Raw genomic sequence first — 27699 nt, forward strand, 5'->3', positions numbered from 1 at the left:
TAGCACCTGCGCTGGAATAATACATTATGGCCTTTCTCTTGCATTTCAAAGATGATGGTACGAAGAAATGTACAAAAAAAATGTTGTTTTTTTCTTTGTATTGTCTTTTAACAGATCTAATGTGTTATATTAGGGGTGGCAGGTACCCTACTGGTTAGAGCATTGGGCCACTATCCTAAAGGTTGGTGGATTGAATCCCCGAGCTGACAAGGTAAAAATCTGTTGTTCTGCCTGCCCCTGAACAAGGCAGTTAACTCACTGTTCCTAAGCAATCATTGTAAATAAGAATTTGTTCTTAACTGACTTGCCTAGTTAAATAAAGGCTACATAATATATATATATATATATATATATATATTCACCTACGTTCCTTTCACATTTCTACCAACTTTAAAGTGTTTCCTTTCAAATTGTACCAATAAAATGCATATCCTTGCTTTGGGGCCTGAGCTACAGGCAATTACACTTGGGTATGTCATTTTAGGCAAAAATTGAAAAAAGTGGCCGATCCTTAGAGTTTACTCACCACCACTAGTGAGCTGTGGAGCTTCTCAAATAAATGTCTCTTCACCTCAAACAGCAAGTAAACCATGTCTGTTTTTAGAATCAATTGAGAATGACAATAGTTCCTCAAAATATTTGAAAAATATTTCCAGGTTTCTCCCTTTGATAACCACTTGGCATGAAAGGGAAAAATGTAATACCTAATTACTTCTTATCCATTGCACAACCAGCCGACAGCTGTGTCTGTCCCAAGGTCACTGGCGCGGGAAACTCTGAGGGCCCAGAATATTTTATACAATGTTTCAAGTTGGCTAGCGCAAGTTTCTGGGCAACCAAGTTGATATTTGATACAATATTTCAAGTTAGTTTCAGACATGCCATGCGTATAGCTGATGTGATTTATAAGATATTTATTTTTATCAGTATATTTTCTACCTGCAGGCTGCAATGTTTTTATGTGTTGGATTTATGTAGGCTTTTTTTTTACATAGTTGGCAATAAAAGTTCCAGATAAGTGGAAATGGTAAGACAAATTGGCACTCCAAATGGAATAGATTGCCAGCCAGTGCTTTAGCCTATTATGGTAACTTCAGGAGCATAACAGCAGAATCTGCCAAGTCCAGCATCAGCATGAGAAGGGTCGGAAACAGTTTTTTTTCTGGTTATGCTATCTTGATCTCTGGCTCCCTCTTCAGTCTTAGTTATTTAATCAAAGAGCATGCTTAAAGCATCATATCGTTGATTTTATTCAAATACATTGTGTGTTTCAATATATGGGAAAATACACATTTTACAATTTCGACCAATCGATTGGTCAAAAAAAGACTACTCTTGGCAACAAATATTGTTTTGGGTCGGGGAAAGCCCTAGTAGAAATACAGGAAATTAGCTTTAGATGCCCCAAAACATTCTGAGGAAGGAGTCCCAGACCCCCTGCTAGGTTATGTCCCCCCCCCACACTTCTAAAACCAAAGTTGTGCCCCTGAAATATGACACAAACGGTACTAGGTGAATCACCTCTTCAACATCATCCTATAATGCTCTTCAAAATTCCTTCAAATATCCTAAAGCAGAGCAAACCTGTAGCCTGTCACACAGCAAATAACATTACAACTCTAAACAAACTGTAGGATCAGAGGTCAACCATCAGTCCATAAACCCAAAGATTTTTAAAGATTTCAAATAGTTTGAACCCAGGTCTGCTGAAGTGTCATTCACACTGTGGCATATTATGCTGTTTCGTATTGCCTTCCTGAGAAATGTCTGCCTCGTTTATACAAAAGCACTGCTGCTTTTATTGTTGCAATCAATCTTGAATAATGGATTTTATTTTTAATTTATTTTATTTTTTTATTTCACCTTTATTTAACCAGGTAGGCTAGTTGAGAACAAGTTCTCATTTGCAACTGCGACCTGGCCAAGATAAAGCATAGCAGTGTGAACAGACAACACAGAGTTACACATGGAGTAAACAATTAACAAGTCAATAACACAGTAGAAAAAAAGGGGAGTCTATATACATTGTGTGCAAAAGGCATGAGGAGGTAGGCGAATAATTACAATTTTGCAGATTAACACTGGAGTGATAAATGATCAGATGGTCATGTACAGGTAGAGATATTGGTGTGCAAAAGAGCCGGCTTTCTATTGGATGCTTATCCATCTCCTCTTAGCATACTGATTATCCATCTCCTCTCCTCTTAGCATACTGATTATTGTTTTATTTTTACATATTTCCACAAACACCATTTTATTGAGTCTCTCACCTCACCCACAACTCAAAATGTTGTATATTTCAGGGATAGTTTTTTTCCAATTTGTTGTTTTATTAGAGGCTCCCTGGCTGCTGATCATGTTGTATGCTGTGAGTGTGCTGTGAGTGTGCTGGTTTGAAAAGTGGTTGGAATGTGTGTGTGTGTGTGTGTGTGTGTGTGTGTGTGTGTGTGTGTGTGTGTGTGTGTGTGTGTGTGTGTGTGTGTGTGTGTGTGTGTGTGTGTGTGTGTGTGTGTGTGGCTCTTTGAAGTGGTGTTAATGTGCTGTAATGAGGGTAATTACAGCCAGACTGCCACTGTGATCTGTGGGCTACAAGATCCTCGGCCCTCGCACTTTACCATACATACACACACACACACTCACTCTCTCTCTCTCACACACACACTCACCCCAACGTGGACCCTCTCTCTTTCACACTTACACACACACTCGTACAAACACACACTCATACTAAATCAATCCCTTACTAGTTCACTCTCAGATGTACAGACTTGCAAACATACACAAAACAATTGAAATCCCACATAGTAATGAGAGGTTCTCTCTCTCTCTCTCTCTCTCTCTCTCTCTCTCTCTCTCTCTCTCTCTCTCTCTCTCTCTCTCTCGGACTTATTGACATGTCTCTCTTTCTCTCTCTCTCTCTGTCTCTCTTTCTCTCTGGGAGGATGTGAGATAGCTAAAAGCATGTCTGTTTGTCTGTCTCCCCTCCCTCCTGTAGAGAGGTTCCTGGGGAACCATCTCCTGAGCTACGGTCAGCTCCTTTCCCTGACCTTCACGGCCGAGGCCCAGTACCTCCTCCCTCACAGTGCCACAGTGCTCCTGGAAGGATCGGGAACCACCCTGTCAGCTGACCTTTCACCCCAACATGGACCTGTCCACCAGCCGGGCCTCGCTCCCCAGCACACCTTCACTCTCAGGTAAAACCTGTGTAAGGCGGCAACATTAGCTGAGGTGTGCATATGTGAGTTTGGTATATGTGTATAGCATGTGTGCATATGTGTATGACATACTACAAGGCTACTACCATTGTGCTACTATACATGATATTACACATGTCACACATACTGTAGAGTCCTCAGGCTGTGTGGATGAACAGTACCATCTTCATGGCAATATGATCCCTATCTGGATTGAGATACTATCTAATCTGCCTTATGACCTTGTGTCAGACATAGTCGTGTCCTTTCTGCTTACTGTCCACCTCTAAAGGTGTCCTTATGCTTCCCATCCAAAACAGTTCGTCACAGTTTGTGCATATATTATGACGATATTTGGTGACGGTTTCTTTTCTGCTGTTCGTGCAAAACATGTTTTTTCTCGAGCCAAGCCGAAGCTTGGAGCCAAAGTCTACACACTTTCATCTGTCATGGGTCAACAGTAAGGATTCTTCAATTAAGTGTTTGTTGTCATTCAATAATAGACTACTTTTTCATGCAATTTTTTTCCCTTGAGAAATACTGCACCAATCATCTTAGTTAGATGTAAAATTGTGCGACTAAGATATCCTCTGCAAAAAATAAATAATGAATGACAGACTTCTTGAGTTAGATCAATCTTAGATAAATGTTGACTACTTTTTCAAGCAAAGGTATTTTTAGGGAGTAAGCGAGCAGATTCATTCAGTTCACCTAGCCAAGTTCGACTAGGCGCCAGCCAAACCGAAGCATGAGGAAGCCTTAATGAGTTCCCTCCTGCCCCCCAGCCCTTGGTGAATGGGCAGTTTGGTCCCCCCTTAAAGCAGCGGGGCCTGGGGAAAGGAGTGTCATTAAGTGGGCCATCTATGGAGACAGGCTCCACACACGTCATTAGAGAGACAGATATCTGTCCCTACACACTCTCTCTCACACACACACACACACCATCCCCTCCTGCTGGAGCTCTCTTCCTGGCTCCACACGGTTACGTTGAGATGGATCAGCTGGGAAGTGGAGTGGTGTGTGTGTGTTTGTGTGTGTTTATCCATGCCTGTGTTTGTGTCATTTGACTGCAGACAATAACACAACACACACTTCCCCATTCCCTGGCTATGTACTCTGAGTGACAGATAGCATGCTGTATGTTATGACTGTGAGCCTGCATGTGTTGTGTGAATGTGTTGAATGTATTAGCCAGGATAAGTGGCTCTGTGTTTCCAGCAGACACCAGGATAATTTATAATCACAGGGAGTAGGGGGGTGGATAGGGGTGTTCAGAGACTGAGGGGGTGGTTGATGCCCACATGTTAAAAAGTGTTGGAGGAGTTAGCCTTTGTTGTTCTCCATTACAGTGTGGACTGTGGGGAGACACAAGGGGTGGATACTTTTCGTTCTAAATGTGTAAACAGGATACATGTTTGTGTGTTCTGGTTCTCTTCTCTTCATCCTCTCTTTTCTCTTCTGTCTATTTTCTCTTCTCCTCCACATCTCTCTCTCCTCTCCACCCCTCTTTTTTAATTTAAAAATGTTTATTTTTTATTTTTATTTTTTATTTTTCTCCCCAATTTCGTGGTATCCAATTGTTAGTCGTTACTGTCTTGTCTCATCACTACAACTCCCGTAAGGGCTCGGGAGAGACAAAGGTCGAGAGCCATGCGTCCTCCGAAACACAACCAAGCCACACTGCTTCTTAACACAGTGCGAAACCAACCTGGAGGCCAGCCGTACCAATGTGTCGGAGGAAACACCTTACACGAGACAAAGATATCCCTACCGGCCAAACCCTCCCTAACCCGGACGACGCTAGGCCACTTGTGCGTTGCCCCATGGACCTCACGGTCGCGGCCGGCTGTGACAGAGCCTCGGCTCGAACCCAGAGTCTCTGGTAGACCACTGCAAAACCCGGGAGGCTCTCCTCTCCGCCCCTCTGTGTCTCTATCTATCTGTGTATGTGTTTGGTTTTACTATCCTTGTTAGGACCAGAAGTCCTGACAGGGATAGTAAAATAAGGAACATTTGGGGTCATTTTGCAGGTCCCCACAAGGTAAAAGGCTATTTTAGGGTTAGGGGTTAGAATTGGGATTAGGGTTACGGTTAAGGGTAAGGTTTAGGGATAGGAGTTAGGGTTCGGTTTAGGGTTAAGGTTAGGGGTTTGAGGTTAAGGTTAGGGATAGGTTAAGGATTAGGATTAGGTTTAGGGTTAGGGAAAATGGGATTTTGAATGGGAATCCGTTGTTTGGTCCCCACACAAGATAAAACAAACCACACACTATGCACAGATCTCCAGTGGATTCCTGGTCATCTGTTGATGTTCCTCTCATACTAGCATTCCTTAATTACAGTCTCAGTGTCTCTGGCTCTGCCCGGCTCTGATTAGAACCAAAATGGACAGTGCTCCATAGGGAAGACATGGCAGAGAGTTCTCTCACTTTCACATCAACCCCTGCTTATCGCTACACAGCAGCAGAGCAGCAGCTCCATTACCGGGGGGCTGTGAGGCTGTGTTTGTAATTGTCTCCTTTTATAACTATGGCAGTCTAGGGGCCGGGGAACGAGGACCTCTGTAGAGGGGGAGAGGTCTGTGTGGTCCATAGACTGGACACACATTTTTTTCACATACAGAGGAAATGTCATATACTGTCAACACTAACTCATAGACACAGAGGACATATAGCGGATATACCTTGCCCAAATATAACACATTCACACACAGGACAGAGTAGGAGCTGTATGTCCAACAGACAGCTTCCACATTCCCATTACTAACACAAACATCCCATGCTACATTTCAGACGGTGAACATAAGATATGACTGATGCATTTATTCATTCCTACAAACATACTGCACGTAATAATACTGTACAAACATGTTGCGGGACTCGGTAATCATAGGGGCCTCAGTAAACGTAGGGGCCTCAGTAATCATGGAGCTGTGTTTGTGTTTGTTTTCCTCCAGACTTCACAAGGAGGAGACGAGGCTGAGGCCTTCTTTGTCTGCCTTCCAGTTCCACCATCTTCTCTTCAACCTCACTGCTATACAGATCAGCAACGCAGGAGGACACAACTGTAAGTGTGTGTGTGTGTGTGTGTGTGTGTGTGTGTGTGTGTGTGTTTACATGTGTGCATGTGTGTAAGAGTGGGTGTGTATAAGTGTGTGTGCATACATGCAATGGCTACACCTCAAGCTAGCGTGTTGTTCATTATTTGTGCCTCCTGTACCCTATCACTAAGAGTATGTTCTTATTTAACCAAAGTAAAACAAATCCATCAGAAGAGTCATTGAGCTGGATGTGGTTCCTCTCTACCCTGTCAGTTCATTAATGGACAGCAGTCTGCTTCCTACTACTTGCTCTCAACCTGCTGCCCTCTCATTGGCTCCGGCCTCTTCTGGAACATCTCTGAGGAGAATCTACATGGTAACACCACTTGGCCTCGTGAACATCAGCTGTCAAGTTATTTCACTGGCAGGGGAAGTTCAGTACCAGAACTCTATCTCACTTAGTAACACTGCCTCAGTCACTCTCATATGGACCACATGCACCCACGTACATACACACACACACACATACACACACTCTTTATAGTTTATACACACAACCACTTTGAGACTATTAAATGCAACAGAGGCACCCACGCACATTTTCATTACCAGTTAAGGCCTACTTTATATCGCTGAGTGTTCAACACATGCTTGCTCTCACTGAAGCATTGAGTTGTGCCAAATTCATAGGCAAGAGCAGCAGGACTTCTGCTCACAGATATTGCCTGTCTGTACTTCCACACCCCCTGCTCTTTAATGGAGTGAGCGGGGGTACAGTCTCATTCTCTCTCTCTCTCTCTCATAGTGTTTAGGTCAGTGTACTGAGGGGATGTGAGAGGCACTACATTAGATTAGAGCACAAAGATGACAGAACAGCTGTTAAAAGTCACCATCTCTCACTTTAGTTAAAGCCATACACACCATCTCTCACATTGGGTCAAAGCCACACACACATTCACACTATGTGCATGCACACACAGACATTCACACTCATGTACACATAGACGCACACGGTCTCTCTCACACACACACACACACACACACACCCTCTTTGTGCATTGCGGAGGAAAACACTGCTAATGATTTGTGTTCGGTCTCAAATGAATTCTCAAACAGTGTTAGAAGTGCCTTATCTCCGCAGGCCGCCAAGCAAATGTTCATATGAAAATCCCACAAAGTGCAATTTCGCCTTTTTCTCCCCCCCTGCACCAAAAAACAGATTAAGACATTCGTTATTATTTTAATGACAGGATTGTCTGTAGGCGATGGATGTCACATTGTTGGGTGAGGATCCTGTGTGACAGCTGAGTAGTGTTGAAGATGTAAGGTTAGGGTAGGAGGCTTTCACATAATCAGTAGAGGGAGCGGTGTGCGGGGTGGAGGGAGAGAGAGAGAGGAATGGAGAGGGGCAGAAAGAATGGGAGAGAGAGAGAGAGATGTAGAGAGAATGGAAAAGGGAGCGAGAAAAAGGGAAAGAGGGGAAGAGTGAGGGGGAGAGAGAGATGAAGAAAGGGTATAGAGATGGAGAGCGAGAGCGAGAGGGGCAGAGAAGGAGAGCGAGAGAGAGAGAGAGAGAGAGAGAGAGAGAGGGAAAGGGGTATACCTAGTCAGTTGTACATCTGAATGCATTCAACTGAAATGTGTCTTATGCATTTAACCCAACACCTCTGAATCAGAGAGGTGTGGGTGGCTGCCGAGAGACAGGAGGAGGGAGAAGGAGAGGGAGATGGTTTAACTGGTGGCCAGGAGTATGGTAGTCGGAGGGGATGAGTTGGTTGGGGGCTGAGTTGCAGATGGTAAATTAACTGTGTTGTATCGTTGCTTAAGGATCAGGGTGATCACGACTTGTTAGAGCCCATGGTCTCTCTCTTCCTCATGCTTATTCTGTCTTTTTTAAATGGCTCTTTCCCTCTCTCCCTTTCTCTCGTTAGACATGAATTCATTAATTCACACATTCTGTATTTTTGATCTCACACACATCCCTTAATCACCATGATACACGCACACACATCCTCACTGGCACTGGTAAAGAGCCTCTGTTGAAAGCCTGGGCACTGGACCTTGAGTGGTGGTGGTAGTATTCTGTACAACGGCTGAGGAGGATTCAACCTGGACTATCCCCCATCACTATTCATGGAGGAAGAGAGGAAAGAGGAATCAGTAATCCCAGTGGGTGCATGCTCCCCCAATACCTCCACTTTTTCTTCTCTTCCTCTCCTCCTTTCCTCCTGCTCTCCTCCCTCGCTCCACTACGCTGATTTATTCATTTGTTTTATCAGAGATTCTCAGAGTGAGGTAGATAGGTGTGTGCCCACATTTACGTCACAAGAGTGCAGGTATGCACACACACACACACACACACACACACACACACACACAAACTTGGTTAAATTCCTAGATTAATCTTGTTTCTGATGATAAAACTCAGCATTAGTGGACCATTGTCTTCTGGATGTGAGAGTAGCCTTTTGAGGATGTTTGAGTATTCATGACCTCTCCAGATTTGGAGATAAAGTATTAATGATCTCCATCCTCTCTCCCCAGACACGTCCCAACTCTCAGGGGTAACCCTGGCTTCCGCTGCCCCCTTCTCCAGTCCTGTTATCCCCTCTACCCCTCCTGCACTCTGGGTAGAGGTGTGTACATGCCCTCCTGGATTTGGGGGTCAGTTCTGTGAGCTCTGTGCCCCAGGATTCAGCAGAGAGGTCCCTAACGGAGGACCCCTGTCTCCCTGTGTGCCTTGCACCTGCCACCAGCATGGACCATGCCACCCTGAGACAGGTAGGAGAAGACTCTTGTGTTTTTCTTTCTTTCTTGTTCTCTCATTTTCTCATTCCCTCTCTATACCTCTATTTTTCTCTTCTCTTAACTTCTTATGGCTGCAATCCCGTTAACGGAATCGATAGGACAACAGCCAGTGAAAGTGCAGGGCGCCAAATTCAAAACAACAGAAATCTCATAATTAAAATTCCTCAAACATACATGTATCTTATACCGTTTTAATGGTAATCTTGTTGTTAATCCCACCACAGTGTCCGATTTCAAATAGGCTTTACAGCGAAAGCACCACAAACGATTATGTTAGGTCACCACTAAGCCACAGAATAAACACAGCCATTTTTCCAGCCAAAGATAGGAGTCACAAAAAAAACAATAGAGATAAAATTAATCACTAACCTTTGATTATCTTCATCAGATGACACTCATAGGTCTTCATGTTACACAATACATGTATGTTTTGTTTGATAAAGTTCATATTTATATCAAACCATCTGAGTTTACATTGGCGCGTTACAGTCACTAGTTCCAAAAACGTTCAGTGATTTTGCATAGCGACATCGATTCAACAGAAACTCATCATAAATGTAGATGATAATACTATACACATGGAATTATAGATATACCTCTCCTTAATGCAACCGCTGTGTCAGATTGTTTTTAAACTTTATGGAAAAAGCAAACCATGCAATAATCTGAGACGGCGCTCAGAAAAATAATAACTTCCAGGAATCCTAGTTCCACAATAAATGCTTGATTTGTTCGAGAATGTCCATTATTTATGTCCAAGTAGCTACTTTTGTTAGGGCGTTAGGTACACATATCCAAACAATCGTGCAGGTCCAGCATAACTTCGGACAAAAACTTTAAAAAGTTGTATTACAGGTCGAAGAAACTTGTCAAACTAAGTATAGAATCAATCTTTAGGGTGTTGTTATCATAAATCTTCCATAAAGTTCCAACCGGAGAATTCCTTTGTGTCTGGAGAAGCCATGGAATGCAGGTCGATATCATGTGAAATGCACGTGACCAGGAAATGGCTCTCTGCCAGTAACCTGACTCATTCAGCTCTTATTCAGCCCCACAACACAGTAGAAGCCTCATTCAAGTTTCTAAAGACGGTTGACATCTAGTGGAAGCCCTAGGAAGTGCAACGTCATCCATATCCCACTGTGAATTCAATAGGGCCTGGGTTGAAAATCGACCAACTTCAGATTTCTCACTTCTTGTTTGGATTTCAGGCCGTTTACTCTGGGCACCTCTGGGCACCTTTCACCCAAGCTACTCAATACTGCCCCTGCAGCCAAAAGAAGTTTTAATTAACCTCTTCTTTTTCCGTCTCCCCTCTTCTCGTCTCTTTTCTACTCGACTTTCCTTCTCTCTCAATTCAATTCCTTTCAATAGACTTTATTGACATGGCAAGTAAAATTACTTACCATGTCAAAGTATACATAAAACAAAAATGGTGGGACCAACAGCAATAGGAATAATAGTAGTGGAAATGGGATTACCATTAACAGCAACTACAACAACAATATTAATGAGAATAATAATAATACATTAAAGCAATAGTAGTAGACCAGTCTCAACATGACTGAGAAGCTACATGGCATGGTATGAAAGCCAAAACAAAACTAAATGGGGAAATATTATTGACATTACATAGCACTTTTCACTGGCTGTCCCTCAGGTTGTTGCAGGAGAACACATTTAGTCTTTTCACCCATTAAATATTACATCTTTGTCTATATCTCTCCTCTGGAGCAGAGTGAGCACAGCCTGTCCTCTCTGGGCAGCCAGGTTTGCCTGTGATGACAGGTCTCTATGGCCAGACTGTGCTCACTGTGTCTGTACCTAGTCAGTGTTTTCCTCAGTTTTCGATCAGTCACAGCGGTCGATAGTCTGCCACCGTGACCTGTCTGTTTAGAGCCAAATAGCATTGAAGTTTACTTAGATTTGGTGTCATGTCTTTCCAATAGGTGATATCTTTTTATTTTTTCTTTGTGAGGAGTTGGTTGGACCAGATTTTCTGAGTGCTGTCCTGAGGCTCTCTGGGGTTGGTTTGGGTTATTGATCTGAGCTTTGGAGCCAGCTGACTTTTTATTTTACCTTTATTTAACTAGGCAAGTCAGTTAAGAACAAATTCTTATTTTCAATGACGGCCTAGGAAGAGTGGGTTAACTGCCTGTTCAAGGGCAGAACGACAGATGTGTCTCTTTTCTTATTTTGTCTCTTGACATTGTATGGACGTGTAATTAAATGTTTTGTGATCACTTGTTTTTAGATGGTTGTAAAATTTGATGGCTCTTTTTTCTATTTGGATAAGGAAAGGGTATTGGCCCAATTCTGCTCTACATGCGTTATTTGGCGGGTTTCTTTGCACTTGCAACACAGTCTTGCAAAACTCTGCATGCAGTATTTCGATTGGATGTTTGTCCCATTTGGTAAATTCATTATTAGAGAGGGGACTCCATACTTCACTGCCATATAGAGCAATTGATTATTTTGCCAGATTCTAATTGGAATTTCGATTTTAATGTTCCTTTTAATGGCATAGAATGCTCTTCTTGCTTTGTCTCTCTGCTCATTCACAGCCATGTGAAAGTTACCTGTGTTGCTGATATTTAGTCCTAGATTCGTGTAGTTTTTGGTGTGTTCTAATAGAACTGTGTCGAATTAGAATGTATATTTGTCATCCTGATTTCTGGACCTTTTACGGAATATCATCATATTCAGTTTTTTAAAATTAACGGTCAAAGCCCAGGTCTGACCGAACCTGTGCAGATGATCTAGATGCTGCTTTAGCCCCTCCTTAGTGGGAGACAGTAGCACCAGGTCATATGCGCACAGCAGACACTCGATTTCAGTGATGTGTAGGGTGAGAACAGGTGCTGCCGATTCTTCTAATGTTTTTTCAGATTGATTAAAAACGTCTTATGGCTGCAATCCCATTAACGGGATGATATGGCAACAGCCAGTGAAAGTGCAGGGTGCCAAATTCAAAGCAACAGAAATCTCATAATTAAAATTCCTCAAACATACATGTATCTTATACCGTTTTAATGGTAATCTTGTTGTTAATCCCACCACAGTGTCCGATTTCAAATAGGCTTTACAGCGAAAGCACCACAAACGATTATGTTAGGTCACCATCAAGCCACAGAAAAACACAGACATTTTTATCCCCAGCTAAAGTGAGGAGTTTCAAAAAGCACGAATATAGATCAAATTAATCACTAACCTTTGATGGTCTTCATCAGATGACACTCATAGGACTTCATGTTACACAATGTTTTGTTTGATAAAGTTCATATTTATCAAAATATAAGTTTACATTGGCGCGTTACATTCACTAGTTGTCATGCCCTGACCTGAGTATTCTTTGTTTTCTTTATATATTTCGGTTAGGTCAGGGTGTGACATGGGTGATGTATGTGTTTTTGTACTGTCTAGGGGTTTTGTAGGTTTATGGGGTTGTTTACCATCTAGGTGTTTATGTATGTCTATGGTTGCCTAGATTGGTTCTGTTTTGATATTTTGTTTGTTTAGTGTACTTCGTGTTTGTTTTCATCTATCATTAAAAGGATGTATTCACATCACGCTGCGCTTTGGTCTCCTCACTACGACGTTAGTGACACTAGTTCCAAAAACATCCAGTGATTTTGCAAAGCCACATATTTCAACAGAAATACTCATCATAAATGTAGATGATAATACAAGTTATACACATGGAATTATAGATATACCTCTCCTTAATGCAACCGCTGTGTCAGATTTTTTTTTTACTTTACGGAAAAAGCAAACCATGCAATATTCTGAGACGGCGATCAGAAGAAAAAGTCACAATAGCCGCAATGTTGTTGTCAACATAAACAAGAAATTGCATGATAAATATTCCCTTACCTTTGATGATCTACATCAGAAAGCACTCCAGGAATCCAAGGTCCACAATAAATGTTTGTTTTGTTCGATAATGTCCGTTATTTATGTCCAAATACCTTCTTCTGTTAGCGTGTTTGGTATACATATACAAACGCTCATTCTGGTCAGCGTTAAGTCGGACAAAAACTTCAAAAAGTTATATTACAGGTCGAAGAAACATTTCAAACTAAGTACAGAATCAATCGTTAGGATGTTTTTAACATATAGCTTCAATAAAGTTCCAACCAGAGTATTCCTTTGTATCTTGATGGGCAATGGAACGCAAGTGCATACCATGAGGAATGCGCGTGATCAGAAAATGGCTGACTGCCAGTCACCTGATAGATTCTGCTCTCATTCAGTCCCACAACACAGTAGAAGTCTCATTCAAATGTCTATAGATGGTTCACATCTAGTGGAACCCCTAGGAAGTGCAACATCATTAATATCTCAAGGGGATTTCATTGGGAACTGTGGTGAATACATACCAAGCTTACATTTCTCACTTCCTGTTTTGATTTCTCCTCAGGATTTTGCCTGCCATACGAGTTCTGTTATACTCACAGACATCATTCAAACAGTTTTAGAAACTTTTGTGTTTTCTATCCAATACTAATAATAATATGCATATATTAGCAACTGAGACTGAGGAGCAGGCCATTTACTTTGGGCAACTTATTCATCCAAGCTACTCAATACTGCCCCCCAGCCATAAGAAGTTTTAATGTAGATGTTAAATAGTGTTGGACTTATTGGGCAGACCTCTTTCACTACACGTCCCTCAGAGAAGAAGTCGGTTTGCTTGTTGTTGCCAATTTTAACCGCACATTTGTTTTTAGTGTACATTGATTTAATAACATCATATGTTTTCCCTCCAATACCACTTTCTATTAGTTTATAAAAGAATACCTTTGTGCCAAATTGAATCAAATGCTTTCTTGAAGTCTACAAAACAAGTAGATTTTGCCTTTGTTTTGGTTTACTTGTTGCTATTTAGAGTGTGCAGGGTGTAAATGTGGTTGTTATAAGATAATATATTTTTTAAATAATTATAATAAAATGTAAAAAATCCAATCTGGCTTTCGATTAGGACGTTGTGTTAATCAAGGAAATTATGTAGTCTGCAATTTATTATACTGCAGAGAATTTTCCCTAAATTGCTGTTAACGCAAATTCCTCTGTAATTATTTGTGACAAATTTGTCAACATTTTTATAGACTGGTGTGATCAGATCTTGGTTCCAAATATCAGGAAAAATAACTGAAGTGAGGATAATGTTGAAGAGTTTGAGTATAGCAAATTTGAATTTGTGGTCTGTATCTTTGATCATTTCATTTAAAATGCCATCCGCACCACAGGCCTTTTTTGGTTGGAGAGTGGATAGTTTTTCCAATAATCATTTTTCTGTAACTGGGGTATCCACAGGATTCTGATAGTCTTTGACTGCTGATTGAAGGATGTGTAATTTTTCTTGTTTATAATTTTGTTCTGGGCTCTTTGTTATATTGCTTTAGACGTTTGCAAAGTGATTTCTCCACATACAGTGGGAAGAAACAGTATGTGAACCCTTTAGAATTACCTGTACTTCTGCATAAATTGGTCATAAAATGTAATCTGATCTTCATCTAAGTCACAACAATAGACAAACACAGTCTGTTTAAACTAATAACACACAAACTGTAACGGTTTTCTAGTGGTGAAGGAGAATCGGACCAAAATGCAGCATGTAGATTGCGATCCATGTTTAATGAACAAACGTAACACAAATCTAAATACAAACACTACAAAACAATAAACGTAACGAAAACCGAAACAGCCTATACTAGTGTAAACTAACACAGAGACAGGAACAAGGACACTAAGGACAATCACCCACGAAAAACTCAAAGAATATGGCTGCCTAAATATGGTTCCCAATCAGAGACAACGATAAACACCTGCCTCTGATTGAGAACCACTTCAGACAGCCATAGACTTAACTAGAACACCCCACTAGCTACAATCCCAATACATACACACCACATACAAAAACCCATGCCACACCCTGGCCTGACCAAATACATGAAGATAAACACAAAATACGTTGACCAGGGCGTGACACAAACAATTAATTGTTCATGCCTTTATTGAACACACCCTGAAAACATTCACAGTGCAGGTTGGAAAAGGTATGTGGACCCATGAATTTAATGACAGGTTGACCCTACTTTGGTAGCAATAACCTCAACCAAATGTTTTCTGTAGTTGCGGATCAGACATGCACAATTTTGGACCATTCCTCTTTACAAAACTGTTTCAGTTCCACAATATTCTTGGGATGTCTGGTGTGAACTAGTCTCTTGAGGTCATGCCACAGCATCTCAATTGGGTTGAGGTCAGGACTGACTGGGCCACTCCAGAAGGCGCATTTTCTTCTGTTCAAGCCATTCTGTTGTTGATTTACTTCTGTCTTTTGGGATGTTGTCCTGTTGCATCACCTAACTTCTGTTGAGCTTCAATTGGTGAACAGATAGCCTTACATTCTCCTGCAAAATATATTGATAAACTTGGGAATATATTTTTCCGTCGATGATAGCAAGCTGTCCAGACTCAGCAAAGAAGCCCCAAACCATGATGCTCCCTCCACCATACTTTACAGTTGGGATGAGGTTTCGATGTTGGTGTGCTGTGCCTTTTCTTCTCCACACATAGTGTTGTGTGTTCCTTCCAAACAACATAACTTTAGTTTCATTTGTCCACAGAATATTTTGCCAGTAGCGCTGTGGAACATCCAGGTGCTCTTTTACAAACTTTTTTTGGACAGCAGTGTCTTCTTCCATGGTGTCCTCCCATGAACGCCATTCTTGTTTAGTCTTTTACGTATTGTAGACTCGTCAACAGAGATTTTACAATCTTCCAGAGATTTCTGTAAGTCTTTAGCTGACACTCTAGGATTCTTCTTAACCTCATTGAGCATTCTGTGCTGCGCTCTTGCAGTCTTCTTTGCAGGACGGCCACTCCTTGGAAGAGTAGCAACAGTGCTGAACTTTCTCAATTTATAGACAATTTGTCTTACCGTGGCCTGACTTTTAGAGATAGTTCTGTAACCCTTTCCAGCTTTATGCAAGGCAACCGTTCTTAATCTTAGGTCTTCTGAGATCTCTTTCGTTCAATGCATGGTTCACATCAGGCAATGCTTCTTGTGAATAGCAAACTATTTTGTGAGTGTTTTTTATGGGGCAGGGCATCTCTAACCAAAATCTCCAAACTCGTCTCTTTGATTCGACTCCAGGTTAGTTGACTCCTGACTCCAATTAACTTTTTGAGAAGTCATTAGCCTAGGTTCTAGGCTCTTGGGGTTCTCGTACTTTTTCCAACCTACATTGTGAATGTTAAAATTATGTATTCAATATAGACAAGACAAATACAATAATTTGTGTGTTATCAGTTTAAGCACACTATGTTTGTTTATTGTTGTGACTTAGATGAAGATCAGATCAAACAATGTAAAATTTATGCAGAAATCCAGGAAATTCCAAAAGGGTCAGATACTTTTTCTTGCCACTGTATCCCCATTTTGGATAGCCAATTCCTCATGATGAGGTTTGTTTAGTCACATTGTTACATTCCCAGTGGGTCGGAAGTTTACATACACTCAATTAGAATTTGTTAGCATTGCCTTTAAAATTGTTTAACTTCGGTCAAATGTATCGGGAAGCCTACCACAAGCTTCCCACAATAAGTTGGGTTAATTTTGGCCCATTCCTCCTGAAAGAGCTGGTGTAACTGAATCAGGTTTGTAGGCCTCCTTGCTCGCACAATCTTTTTCAGATCTGACCACAAATTTTCTACAGGATTGAGGTCAGGGCTTTGTGATGGCCACTCCAATACCTTGACGTTGTTGACCTTAAGCCATTTTGCCACAGCTTTGGAAGTATGCTTGGGGTCATTGTCCATTTGGAAGACACATTTGCGACCAAGCTTTAACTTCCTGACTGATGTCTTGAAATGTTGCTTCAATATATCCACATAATTCTCCTGCCTCATTATGCCATCTATTTTGTGAAGTGCAGCAGACCCTCCTGCAGCAAACCACCCCCACAACATGATGCTGCCACCCCCATGCTTCACTGTTGGGATGGTGTTCTTTGGCTTGCAAGCCTCCCACTTTTTCCTCCAAACACAACAATGGTCATTATGGCCAAACAATTCCACTTTTGTTTCATCAGACCAGAGAACATTTCTCCAAAAAGTATGATCTCTGTCCCCATGTGCAGTTGCAAACCTTAGTCTGGCTTTTTATGGCGGTTTTGGAGCAGTGGCTTCTTCCTTCCTGAGCTGCCTTTCAGGTTATGTCAATATAGGACCCGTTTTACTGTGGATGTAGATACTTTTGTATCCGTTTCCTCCAGCATCTTCACAAGATCCTTTGCTGTTGTTCTGGGATTGATTTGCACTTTTCGCACCAAAGTAAATTCATCTCTAGGAGACAGAACACGTCTCCTTCCTGAGCGGTATGACGGCTGAGTGGTCCAATGGTGTTTATACTTGCATACTTTTGTATGTACAGATGAACGTGGTACATTCAGGCATTTGGAAATTGCTCCCAAGGATGAACCAGACTTGTGGAGGTCTACAATTTTTTTCAGAGGTCTTGGCTGATTTCCCAAGCTGTGTAAAGGCACAGTCAACTTAGTGTATGTAAACATCTGACCCACTGGAATTGTGATACAGTGAATTATAAGTGAAATAATCTGTCTGTAAACAATTGTTGGAAAAATTACTTGTGTCATTCACAAAGTAGATGTCCTAACCGATTTACCAAAACTATAGTTTGTTAACAAGAAATGCGTTTAGTGGCTAAAAAAAATGAGTTTTAATGACCCCAACCTAAGTGTATGTAAACTTCCGACGTCAACTGTATTTTTCAATTTCTTTCTTCGATTTTTGCAATCATTATCCCAAACCATTTTTCATTTTCTATTGTTTTTGCTTTGCTCTTATGTTTCTTTAGATTAGCCAAGGAGGCTAATTTGTCAAATATAAAGTTTATGTTCCAAACAGCCAAGTTTACACCTTCATTGCTGTAGGAGAATGTTAAGGCTAAAAAGCTGTCCAGGAGAGATTGTATTTTTGGGCTAATTAGTAGCTTTTTGGTAGATTTCTAAACTGTTTGCACTCCATCTACAGGCCTGTTAAGTACCATGTAATTTATTGGGCCTTGATGCTTCATGGTTGGGTTCCGCTCTTCTCAGATACACTATGCTTTTACTGTGCTCTGAGAGAGGTGTTAGTTGGCTGACTGTGAAGGCTCTGAGAGACTCTTGGTTGTGGTCGGTGATGAAGTAGTCTACAGTACTCCTGCCAAGGGATGAGCTGTAGGTGTACCAACCAAAAGCGTCCCCTCTTAGCCTACAATTGACTATGTACAGACCCACTGTACAACAGAGCCTCGGGAGCTGTACTCCATTTTTGTTTTTCACTTTGTCATAGTTGTTTCTGGGGGGGTATGTAGGGAGGGAAAGGCTGTTGATTCCCAGTAGGTGTTTGTCCCCATGACTGTTAATAGTGTCTAGTTCTTCTCCACATACCAGTATGTTGCCTAGGGCCTGAAAGTGACTTATCTCCCCCTCTAGAAAGGAGATAACTCTCTTCATTGAAGTAGGGTGACTCTGAGGGAGGAATGTATGTGGCACAGAGGAATGTTTTTATCTGAAAAGATAGCCTCCTTGTTGATTTTTAACCAGATAAAGAATTCTCCTGTTTTGATCAATTTGATTGAATTAGTTAGTTCAGATTCACACCATATTAGCATTCCCACCGAGTCCCTGCCCTTTGTGATTCCTTTTAATTTGGTTGATGGTACGATTATCCCTGTCACTCCCTGATCTTTTCCACCTGTCTTTGTGCTTGTCTCCACCCCCCTACAAGTGTCGCCCATCGTCCCCATTGTGCCCTGTGTATTTATACCTGTGTTCTCTGTTTGTCTGTTGTCAGTTCGTTTTGTTTCTAGAACCTACCAACGTTTTGTTTTCCCTGTTCCTTGCTCTTGTTGTCTAGTTTCCCGGTTCTGACCATTCTGCCTGCCCTGAGCCTGCCTGTCGTCCTGTACCTTTGCCCCACTACTCTGGATTACTGACCTCTGCCTGACCTGACCTTCAGCCCGCCTGCTGTTCCAGTGCTTTACACCCTCTCTGGATTATTGACCCCTGCCTGCCTTGACCTGTCATTTGCCTGCCCCTGTTTAAAGAATAAACTGTCTGCACCTGGGTCATACCTTAAAGCAGGAAAATATCCATATAACCTAATGGACAGCCAGTGGAAACATCACCTCTACACCATGTTTCCTGTAGCAGTACAATATCAACATCATTATTCTTTGGATTGTGGCTGGGTGGAAGTCCTTCCTCCGTAGAAGGGTTGACACCACGATCCTTGAGTTGGGGAATATTGCAGAGGCATTCTCAATCATTCCCCAGAGTGAGATTGCCACCCTCTCATACTGAGCACGCAGGCCGTTGCTTCCGGTGTGTATGATTATGTTGCTTGATTATGTTAATATGTTGCTAGACCCGAGCTGGGCCTTATGAAGCTCCATGGCTCTCTGCGTTGTTGGGCACCACACCTTTCTCATTTTGTGTCTAGGGAAAAGTTTATTCTCCTGAACAAACTTCCCATTTGAGTCCATCAACAGGACGATGTCAGCCAGTGTTTCTTCTGGACTGGAGGGTGGTAGAGTGGGGGCTGGTGGGTGTTGGAGCTGGGATGTGGCTGGTCTGTGCAGGTGCCGCTGTCAGTGGGAGGCTGTTCCGTGGGCTGGGGGAGGCGTGCAGTAGGCAGAGCTGGGTAGGCCTGGCTGGTTGTGTCAGGCTCCTCTGCTGTGTGAGGACAGGTTATAAAGTGATGATATAGCTGCTCTTGCAGCCTGTCCTCTGTTCACTTTCTCACCTGCAGCTCCTCTCTTAGTGTGGTCAGCTCGTTATTACTGCTCTGCCTGTCTTTTTGGAGCTTTCTCACTTCCTTTGTTAGATCAGCCAGCTCTCTACTGAGTCCGTCTCACTCTTGCTGAGCCTCTTTCAGCTGTGTTGCAAGGCTGCTGTCCTGATCTGTCCGCACCTTGGTTAGGAGCTCCTCTAAGATGTGGATGTCTGGTTGCTGTTTGCTCACACTCTCCCTGAGCAGAACCACCTCCCCCTCCAGTTTGGTGAACTCTTCCCTCATGACAACCATGGTGGGAAGAGGGCCTGAGTCTGTTCTGCACTGAGTGGGTCGCTCTCCTCCTGGGCCGTGTCCTCCACTATGGTGGGAAGAGAGATGCTGGATGTGCCTTTTTGGTTGGGGATAGGGGGTAAGGGTGGTGCTGGTGGAGTTTGTCTTGTGGGAGGGCATGCCACTGGTTGGGGTCCTTCTCCCTCTCTGCTCTCTCCTTAAAGCTTCACTAGGGTAGGGGGCAGCATTCTGAATTTTGGATGAAAAGCATGCCCAAATTAAACTGCCTGCTACTCAGGCCCAGAAGATATATAATTAGTAGATTTGGATAGAAAACACTCTAAAGTTTCCAAAACGGTTAACATAATGTCTGTGAGTATAACAGAACTGATATGGCAGGTGAAAACCTGAGGAAAATCTAACCAGGAAGTACTATTTTGAAAGGCTGTTTTCCATTGAAAGCCTATCCACCATACAAAGACTTATGACCCAGTTCACGATCTCTATGGCTTCCTCTATGTGTGCCCAGTCTTTAGGCATTGTTTCAGGCTTATACTCTGAAAAATTAGGGAGATACAGCACTTTCAATGTGTGGACAGTGGACATTTCCAGACACGAGTCATCCGCGTGATCGGGAATGCGCCTTTCTTGTTTCTCCTTTTCTATTGACGAAGCTTTTGTCCAGTTGAAATATTATTGATTATTTATGACTAAAACAACCTGAGGATTGATTTTAAACATCATTTGACATGTTTCTACTAACTTTTATTGTACTTTTGACTTCGTCTTAATGTTGAGAGTGCCCATTGTGCCTTTGGATTTCTGAACTAAACGCACCAACAAAACGGAGGTTTTAGGACATAAAGAGGGACATTATTGAACAAAACAAAATGTATTGTCTAACATGAAGTCCTGTGAGTGCCATCTGATGAAGATCATCAAAGGTAAGTGATTAATTTTAACCCTATTTCTGACTTTTGGGACACCTCTCCTTGTTTGGAAAATGGCTGTATGGTTTTCTGTGACTAGGCGCTGACCTAACATAATCGTTTGGTGTGCTTTCACCGTAAAGCCTTTTTGAAATCGGAAACTGTGGTTGGATTTACAAGACGTTTATCTTTAAAATGGTGTATAATACTTGTATATTTGAGGAATTTTAATTATGGGATTTTTGTTGTTTTGAATTTGGCGCCCTGCAATTTCACTGGCTGTTGTCGAGGTGGGACACTAGCGTTGCACTTGTACCAGAGAGGTTAATGGTCTGAAAGTCTGTTTCAAACAGCCTAATGTTACCTTGCATGATGACAGTTCCAGCCTTGTAGAGGTTGATTGTTATCATTTTGCTGTCAGAGTCATCTGTGTCTTTGACTTTCAGCTTCCAGCCATTACAGATTCTCTCTTTCTTTATGGATGGGTAAGGAGAGCAGACTTCTGAGCACCATGCATTTGGCTGGTCAGTGAGAAAGATAAGATTACTCACATCACTGTTTTTGTAGAGGTCTGCAAAAAGGGTTTCTGGCCTCCCCTTTAGTAGTTTTTGTTTAAAAGCCTTCCTTGTTGTGTCATTTTTGGCCTCTGGACGGTAGAGAATGGACTGAGGGGGAGTGGGGACATGGTGCCTGTGGGCTCTGCAACTACTGCTGCTCTGTTCTGCTGCACTGCTGCCATGGCAACCAGTTTTGTTTGTCTGCTGCTGTTGCTAGCTAGTTCTAAATTAGCTAAAAGAAATGCAAAAAGTGAAAAATCTTTAAAAAAAATTGAAGATATGTTTAAAGTTAGAGTCTGTGGTCCTTGTTGGTTTACTCACTCAGTTTGGTTGTTTTATGTAGTTGTATTAACCTGCTAGGTTTGTTTTAGCTACATTTTTTCTGGCTAGCTTGTTAGCCTGCTGGCTAGGTTTTTGTTATGTAGCTAGCTAGTGAGAGTCAAAACTTCTTTATTTCATGCTCAACGTTACTTTTTTATATTGTGATTTAATATAGTTGTTGTTCATCACTTCTTGTCTTGAATTATTTTTAGATTCGAGTGTTTATCTCATTCTAAAAACGAAAAATCAGGAGTTCATGTTGAGCATGCCTGTAGCTCTCTCTTTCCTTCTCTCTCCATCTCGTATCTCTTCATTACTCACTTTGATGACTCCTACAGCCAATGACAGCAAAACATAGATTTGTGCCCTCATTCCATAGTTCTATCTTTATTCTCCTATCACTCTCTGATTTCTCTCCAGCCAGAGACAAGAACAATGACCCTTTACCCTGATCTCCCTCCATATCGCTCTACCTCCATTTACCAACAGAACTTTCTGTCCTTATTTCAATCTTTGGCTTTCTGTTTCTCTCTCTGTCTTCTAACAAGAGACAGGTAAAGGGTCACCTTACATCCTCCCATCTCTCTTTCTCTCAGACTTTTTCCAACTCTCCTAGAAACAATGAGTACCCACCCTGCCCTCTCTGTTTATCTCCATCTCTTTTTCATTTCCTTCTCCTTCTTACCCTGCCCCTATATTCATCTCAGACTCAGACAGAGATATGACCTAGTTAGGAGTTGCCTGGAGCCTCAAGTGTCTCTGTCTGTCTGTCTGTCTGTCTGTCTGTCTGGGTTCAGAAAGCGGGGCTGGTGTCATTAGCCTCGTTAGTCACCCCTCAGCAAATTGAACCTAATTTAGGAGCAGACATCCTGCTTCTCTCCTGTGCCTCTCTTCCTCTGTCTCCCCTGTCTCTCTGTCTGTTTACCTCTCTCTATATCCCTCTCTTTCCTTGTCTCTCCCTCTACCTCTCTCTTTCTCTCACTTTGGTAGCAGACTGTCACCATGTCTCCTGGTTCTCTAAACATCTCTTCAGTCCCCACAATCTTTTTTATTTCGTTAATCCTTTGTCACAAAACAGAGCAGTACAAGAGTTTCACAATATAATAATATCATAAACATGATTTGCTGCCTTTATACCCTGAGTGAGTATACAGTTGAAGTCAGGAAGTTTACATACATCTTAGCCAAATACATTTAAACTCAGTTTTTCACAATTCCTGACATTTAATCCTAGTAAAAATTCCCTCTCTTAGGTCAGTTAGGATCACCACTTTATTTTAAGAATGTGAAATGTCAGAATAATAGTAGAGAGAATGATTTATTGCAGCTTTTATTTCTTTCATCACATTCCCAGTGGGTCAGAAGTTTACATACACTCAATTAGTATTTGGTAGCATTGCCTTTAACTTATTATGGGAAGGTGGGAAGGTATCTTCCATTCTGACCAACATCCGGTGAAATTGCAGAGCGCAAAATTCAAACTACAGAATAATAAATATTTAACTTTCATAAAATAACAAGTATCATACATCAAAATAAAGCTTAACTTCTTGTTAATCCAGCCCGTGTCAGATTTCCAAAAGGCTTTACGGCGAAAGCACACCATGCGATTAATGTTAGGACAGCGCCCCGCATACAAAACCATGAAAAAAAAATTCAACCAGGCAGGTGCGACATGAAATAGCGATATAATAAATGCCTTACCTTTGATGATCTTCTTCTGTTGGCACTCAAAGGTCCCAGTTACATCACAAATGGTCCTTTTGTTTGATAATATCCTTCTTTATATCCATAAAAACTCAGTTTATCTGGCGCGCTTCAGTCAATTATCCAAATCAAATCAAATGTATTTATATAGCCCTTCGTACATCAGCTGATATCTCAAAGTGCTGTACAGAAACCCAGCCTAAAACCCCAGACAGCAAGCAATGCAGGTGTTGAAGCGTGGCCAGTCCTCTTCTGGCTGTGCCAGATGGAGATTATAACAGAACATGGCCAAGATGTTGAAATGTTCATAAATGACTAGCATGGTCAAATAATAGGTCTGGGACAGGTAGCACGTCCGGTGAACAGGTCAGGATTCCATAGCCGCAGGCAGAACAGTTGAAACTGGAGCAGCAGCATGGCCAGGTGGACTGGGGACAGCAAGGAGTCATCATGCCAGGTAGTCCTGATGAATGGTCCTCCGAGAGAGAGAAAGAAAGAGAGAAAGAGAGAATTAGAGAGAGCATACTTAAATTCACACAGGACACCAGATAAGACAGGAGAAGTACTCCAGATATAACAAACTGACCCTAGCCCCCCGACACATAAACTATTGCAGCATAAATACTGGAGGCTGAGACAGGAGGGGTCAGGAGACACTGTGGCCCCATCCGATGATACCCCCGGACAGGGCCAAACAGGAAGGATATAACCCCACCCACTTTGCCAAAGCACAGCCCCCACATCACTAGAGGGATATCTTCAACCACCAATTTACCATCCTGAGACAAGGCTGAGTATTGTATACAAGGCCGAACCCACCCAGTTTCCCTCCATCAAAATGCATACAAATGAATCGCAAACATTACTAATAAACTTTTCCAAACAAGTCAAACAATGTGTCATGCATAGGTGTAAGAGGTGGCAGGGAAGTCAGGCGCAGGAGAGTCAAATGGAGTGTAAAATGGAGTCTTTTAATAAAGTCCACGGAGTATGCTATGTAACACTAAATGTACATAAACATGGGTACGAGGACCTGACGCGCACCTATACAACAATCACACTACACTGACAATAAAACAATCTCTGACAAAGACATGAGGGGAAACAGAGGGTTAAATACACAACAGGTAATGAATGGGATTGAAAACAGGTGTGTGGGAAGACAAGACAAAACCAATGGAAAATGAAAAAAGGATCAATGATGGCTAGAAGACCGGTGACGTCGAACGCCGAGCACCGCCCGAACATGGAGAGGCAACGACTTCGGGAGAAGTCGTGACACAATGTTTATAATCAAACCTTAGTTTATTTAAGTATTAGGGTACCTATCAAATTTAAGACGGAGAATCATTCGTCTTTACCTGAGAAAAATTCCAAAGAACGCGCTCTCATTCACGCACTTGGAAACACTACAGCCAAAATGGGAACCACCTAGAAAAACTACAATTTCTGGCTAATTTTTTCCAAAAACCAGCCTGAAAATCTTTCTAAAGACTGTTGACATCTGTTGACATCTAGCCCTAGGAACTGCAATCTGGGAGGACGTCGCATTATAATAAAAGTGACAGCGATTGAAAATAGTGATATAATATTTTTTTGGGGGGGGATGGTTTATCCTCGGGGTTTCACCTGCCATATCAGTTCTGTTATACTCACAGACATTAATTGAACAGTTCTAGAAACTATAGAGTGTTTTGTATCTACTACCAATTATATGCATATCCTAGCTTCTGGGCCTGAGTAACAGGCAGTTTACTTTGGGCACGCTTTTCATCCGGAAGTGAAAATACTGCCCCCTACCCAAGAGAGGTTAAATTGTTTAACTTGGGTCAAATGTTTCGGGTAGCCAAAAAGTTCGATCTTTGTCCCCATGTGCAGTTGCAAACTATAGTCTGGCTTTTTTAGGGCGGTTTTGGAGCAGTGGCTTCTTCCTTGCTGAGTGGACTTTCAGGTTATATCGATATAGTACTTTATTTACTGTGGATATAGATACTTTTGTACCTGTTTCCTCCAGCAACTTCACAAGGTCCTTTGCTGTTGTTCTGGGATTGCGGTATGATGGCTGCGTGGGCCCATGGTGTTTATACTTGTGTACTATTGTGTGTACAGATGAACGTGGTACCTTCAGCCATTTGGAAATTGCTCCCAAGGATGAACCAGACTTGTGGAGGTCTACAATTGTTTTCTGAGGTCGTTGCTGATTTATTTTGATTTTCCAATGATGTCAAGCAAAGAGGCACTGAGTTTGAAGGTAGGCCTTGAAATACAGTGCCTTGCGAAAGTATTCGGCCCCCTTGAACTTTGCGACCTTTTGCCACATTTCAGGCTTCAAACATAAAGATATAAAACTTTTTTTTTTGTGAATAATCAACAACAAGTGGGACACAATCATGAAGTGGAACGACATTTATTGGATATTTCAAACTTTTTTAACAAATCAAAAACTGAAAAATTGGGCGTGCAAAATTATTCAGCCCCTTTACTTTCAGTGCAGCAAACTCTCTCCAGAAGTTCAGTGAGGATCTCTGAATGATCCAATGTTGACCTAAATGACTAATGATGATAAATGCAATCCACCTGTGTGAAATCAAGTCTCCGTATAAATGCACCTGCACTGTGATAGTCTCAGAGGTCCGTTAAAAGCGCAGAGAGCATCATGAAGAACAAGGAACACACCAGGCAGGTCCGAGATACTGTTGTGAAGAAGTTTAATGCCGGATTTGGATACAAAAAGATTTCCCAAGCTTTAAACATCCCAAGGAGAACTGTGCAAGCGATAATATTGAAATGGAAGGAGTATCAGACCACTGCAAATCTACCAAGACCTGGCCGTCCCTCTAAACGTTCAGCTCATACAAGGAGAAGACTGATCAGAGATGCAGCCAAGAGGCCCATGATCACTCTGGATGAACTGCAGAGATCTACAGCTGAGGTGGGAGACTCTGTCCATAGGACAAGAATCAGTCGTATATTGCACAAATCTGGCCTTTATGGAAGAGTGGCAAGAAGAAAGCCATTTCTTAAAGATATCCATAAAAAGTGTTGTTTAAAGTTTGCCACAAGCCACCTGGGAGACACACCAAACATGTGGAAGAAGGTGCTCTGGTCAGATGAAACCAAAATTGAACTTTTTGGCAACAATGCAAAACATTATGTTTGGTATAAAAGCAACACAGCTCATCACCCTGAACACACCATCCACACTGTCAAACATGGTGGTGGCAGCATCATGGTTTGGGCCTGCTTTTCTTCAGCAGGGACAGGGAAGATGGTTAAAATTGATGGGAAGATGGATGGAGCCAAATACAGGACCATTCTGGAAGAAAACCTGATGGAGTCTGCAAAAGACCTGAGACTGGGACGGAGATTTGTCTTCCAACAAGACAATGATCCAAAACATAAAGCAAAATCTACAATGGAATGGTTCAAAAATAAACATATCCAGGTGTTAGAATGGCCAAGTCAAAGTCCAGACCTGAATCCAATCGAGAATCTGTGGAAAGAACTGAAAACTGCTGTTCACAAATGCTCTCCATCCAACCTCACTGAGCTCGAGCTGTTTTGCAAGGAGGAATGGGGAAAAAATTCAGTCTCTCGATGTGCAAAACTGATAGAGACATACCCCAAGCGACTTACAGCTGTAATCGCAGCAAAAGATGGCTCTACAAAGTATTAACTTAAGGGGGCTGAATAATTTTGCACGCCCAATTTTTCAGTTTTTAATTTGTTAAAAAAGTTTGAAATATCCAATAAATGTCATTCCACTTCATGATTGTGTCCCACTTGTTGTTGATTCTTCACAAAAAAATAAAAATGTATATCTTTATGTTTGAAGCCTGAAATGTGGCAAAAGGTCGCAAAGTTCAAGGGGGCTTAAGAAGCTATAAGAAGCTTCTATAGCCATGACAATTTTCTGGATTTTTCCAAGCTGTTTAAAGGCACAGTCAACTTAGTGTATGTAAACTTCTGACCCACTGAAACTGTGATACCGTGAATTATAAGTGAAATAATCTGTCTGTAAACATTTTTTGGAAAAATTACTTGTGTCATGCACAAAGTAGATGTCC

The 27699-nt window shown here is 41.8% G+C and overlaps 1 protein-coding gene across 1 annotated transcript in view; it reads left to right on the forward strand.

Moving 5' to 3' along the window:
* LOC112219921 (laminin subunit gamma-3) overlaps window positions 1–27699 on the forward strand; it is a 207226-nt gene that overhangs the window by 87338 nt on the left and 92189 nt on the right. Inside the window, exons 10-12 of the mRNA XM_042302494.1 lie at window positions 2996–3194; window positions 6148–6257; window positions 8776–9012. Of these exons, the coding sequence (XP_042158428.1) occupies window positions 2996–3194; window positions 6148–6257; window positions 8776–9012 (546 nt within the window). The remainder of the gene's footprint in view (window positions 1–2995; window positions 3195–6147; window positions 6258–8775; window positions 9013–27699) is intronic.

Source organism: Oncorhynchus tshawytscha, linkage group LG20, assembly GCF_018296145.1.
Source record: "Oncorhynchus tshawytscha isolate Ot180627B linkage group LG20, Otsh_v2.0, whole genome shotgun sequence".
NCBI lineage: Eukaryota > Metazoa > Chordata > Actinopteri > Salmoniformes > Salmonidae > Oncorhynchus > Oncorhynchus tshawytscha.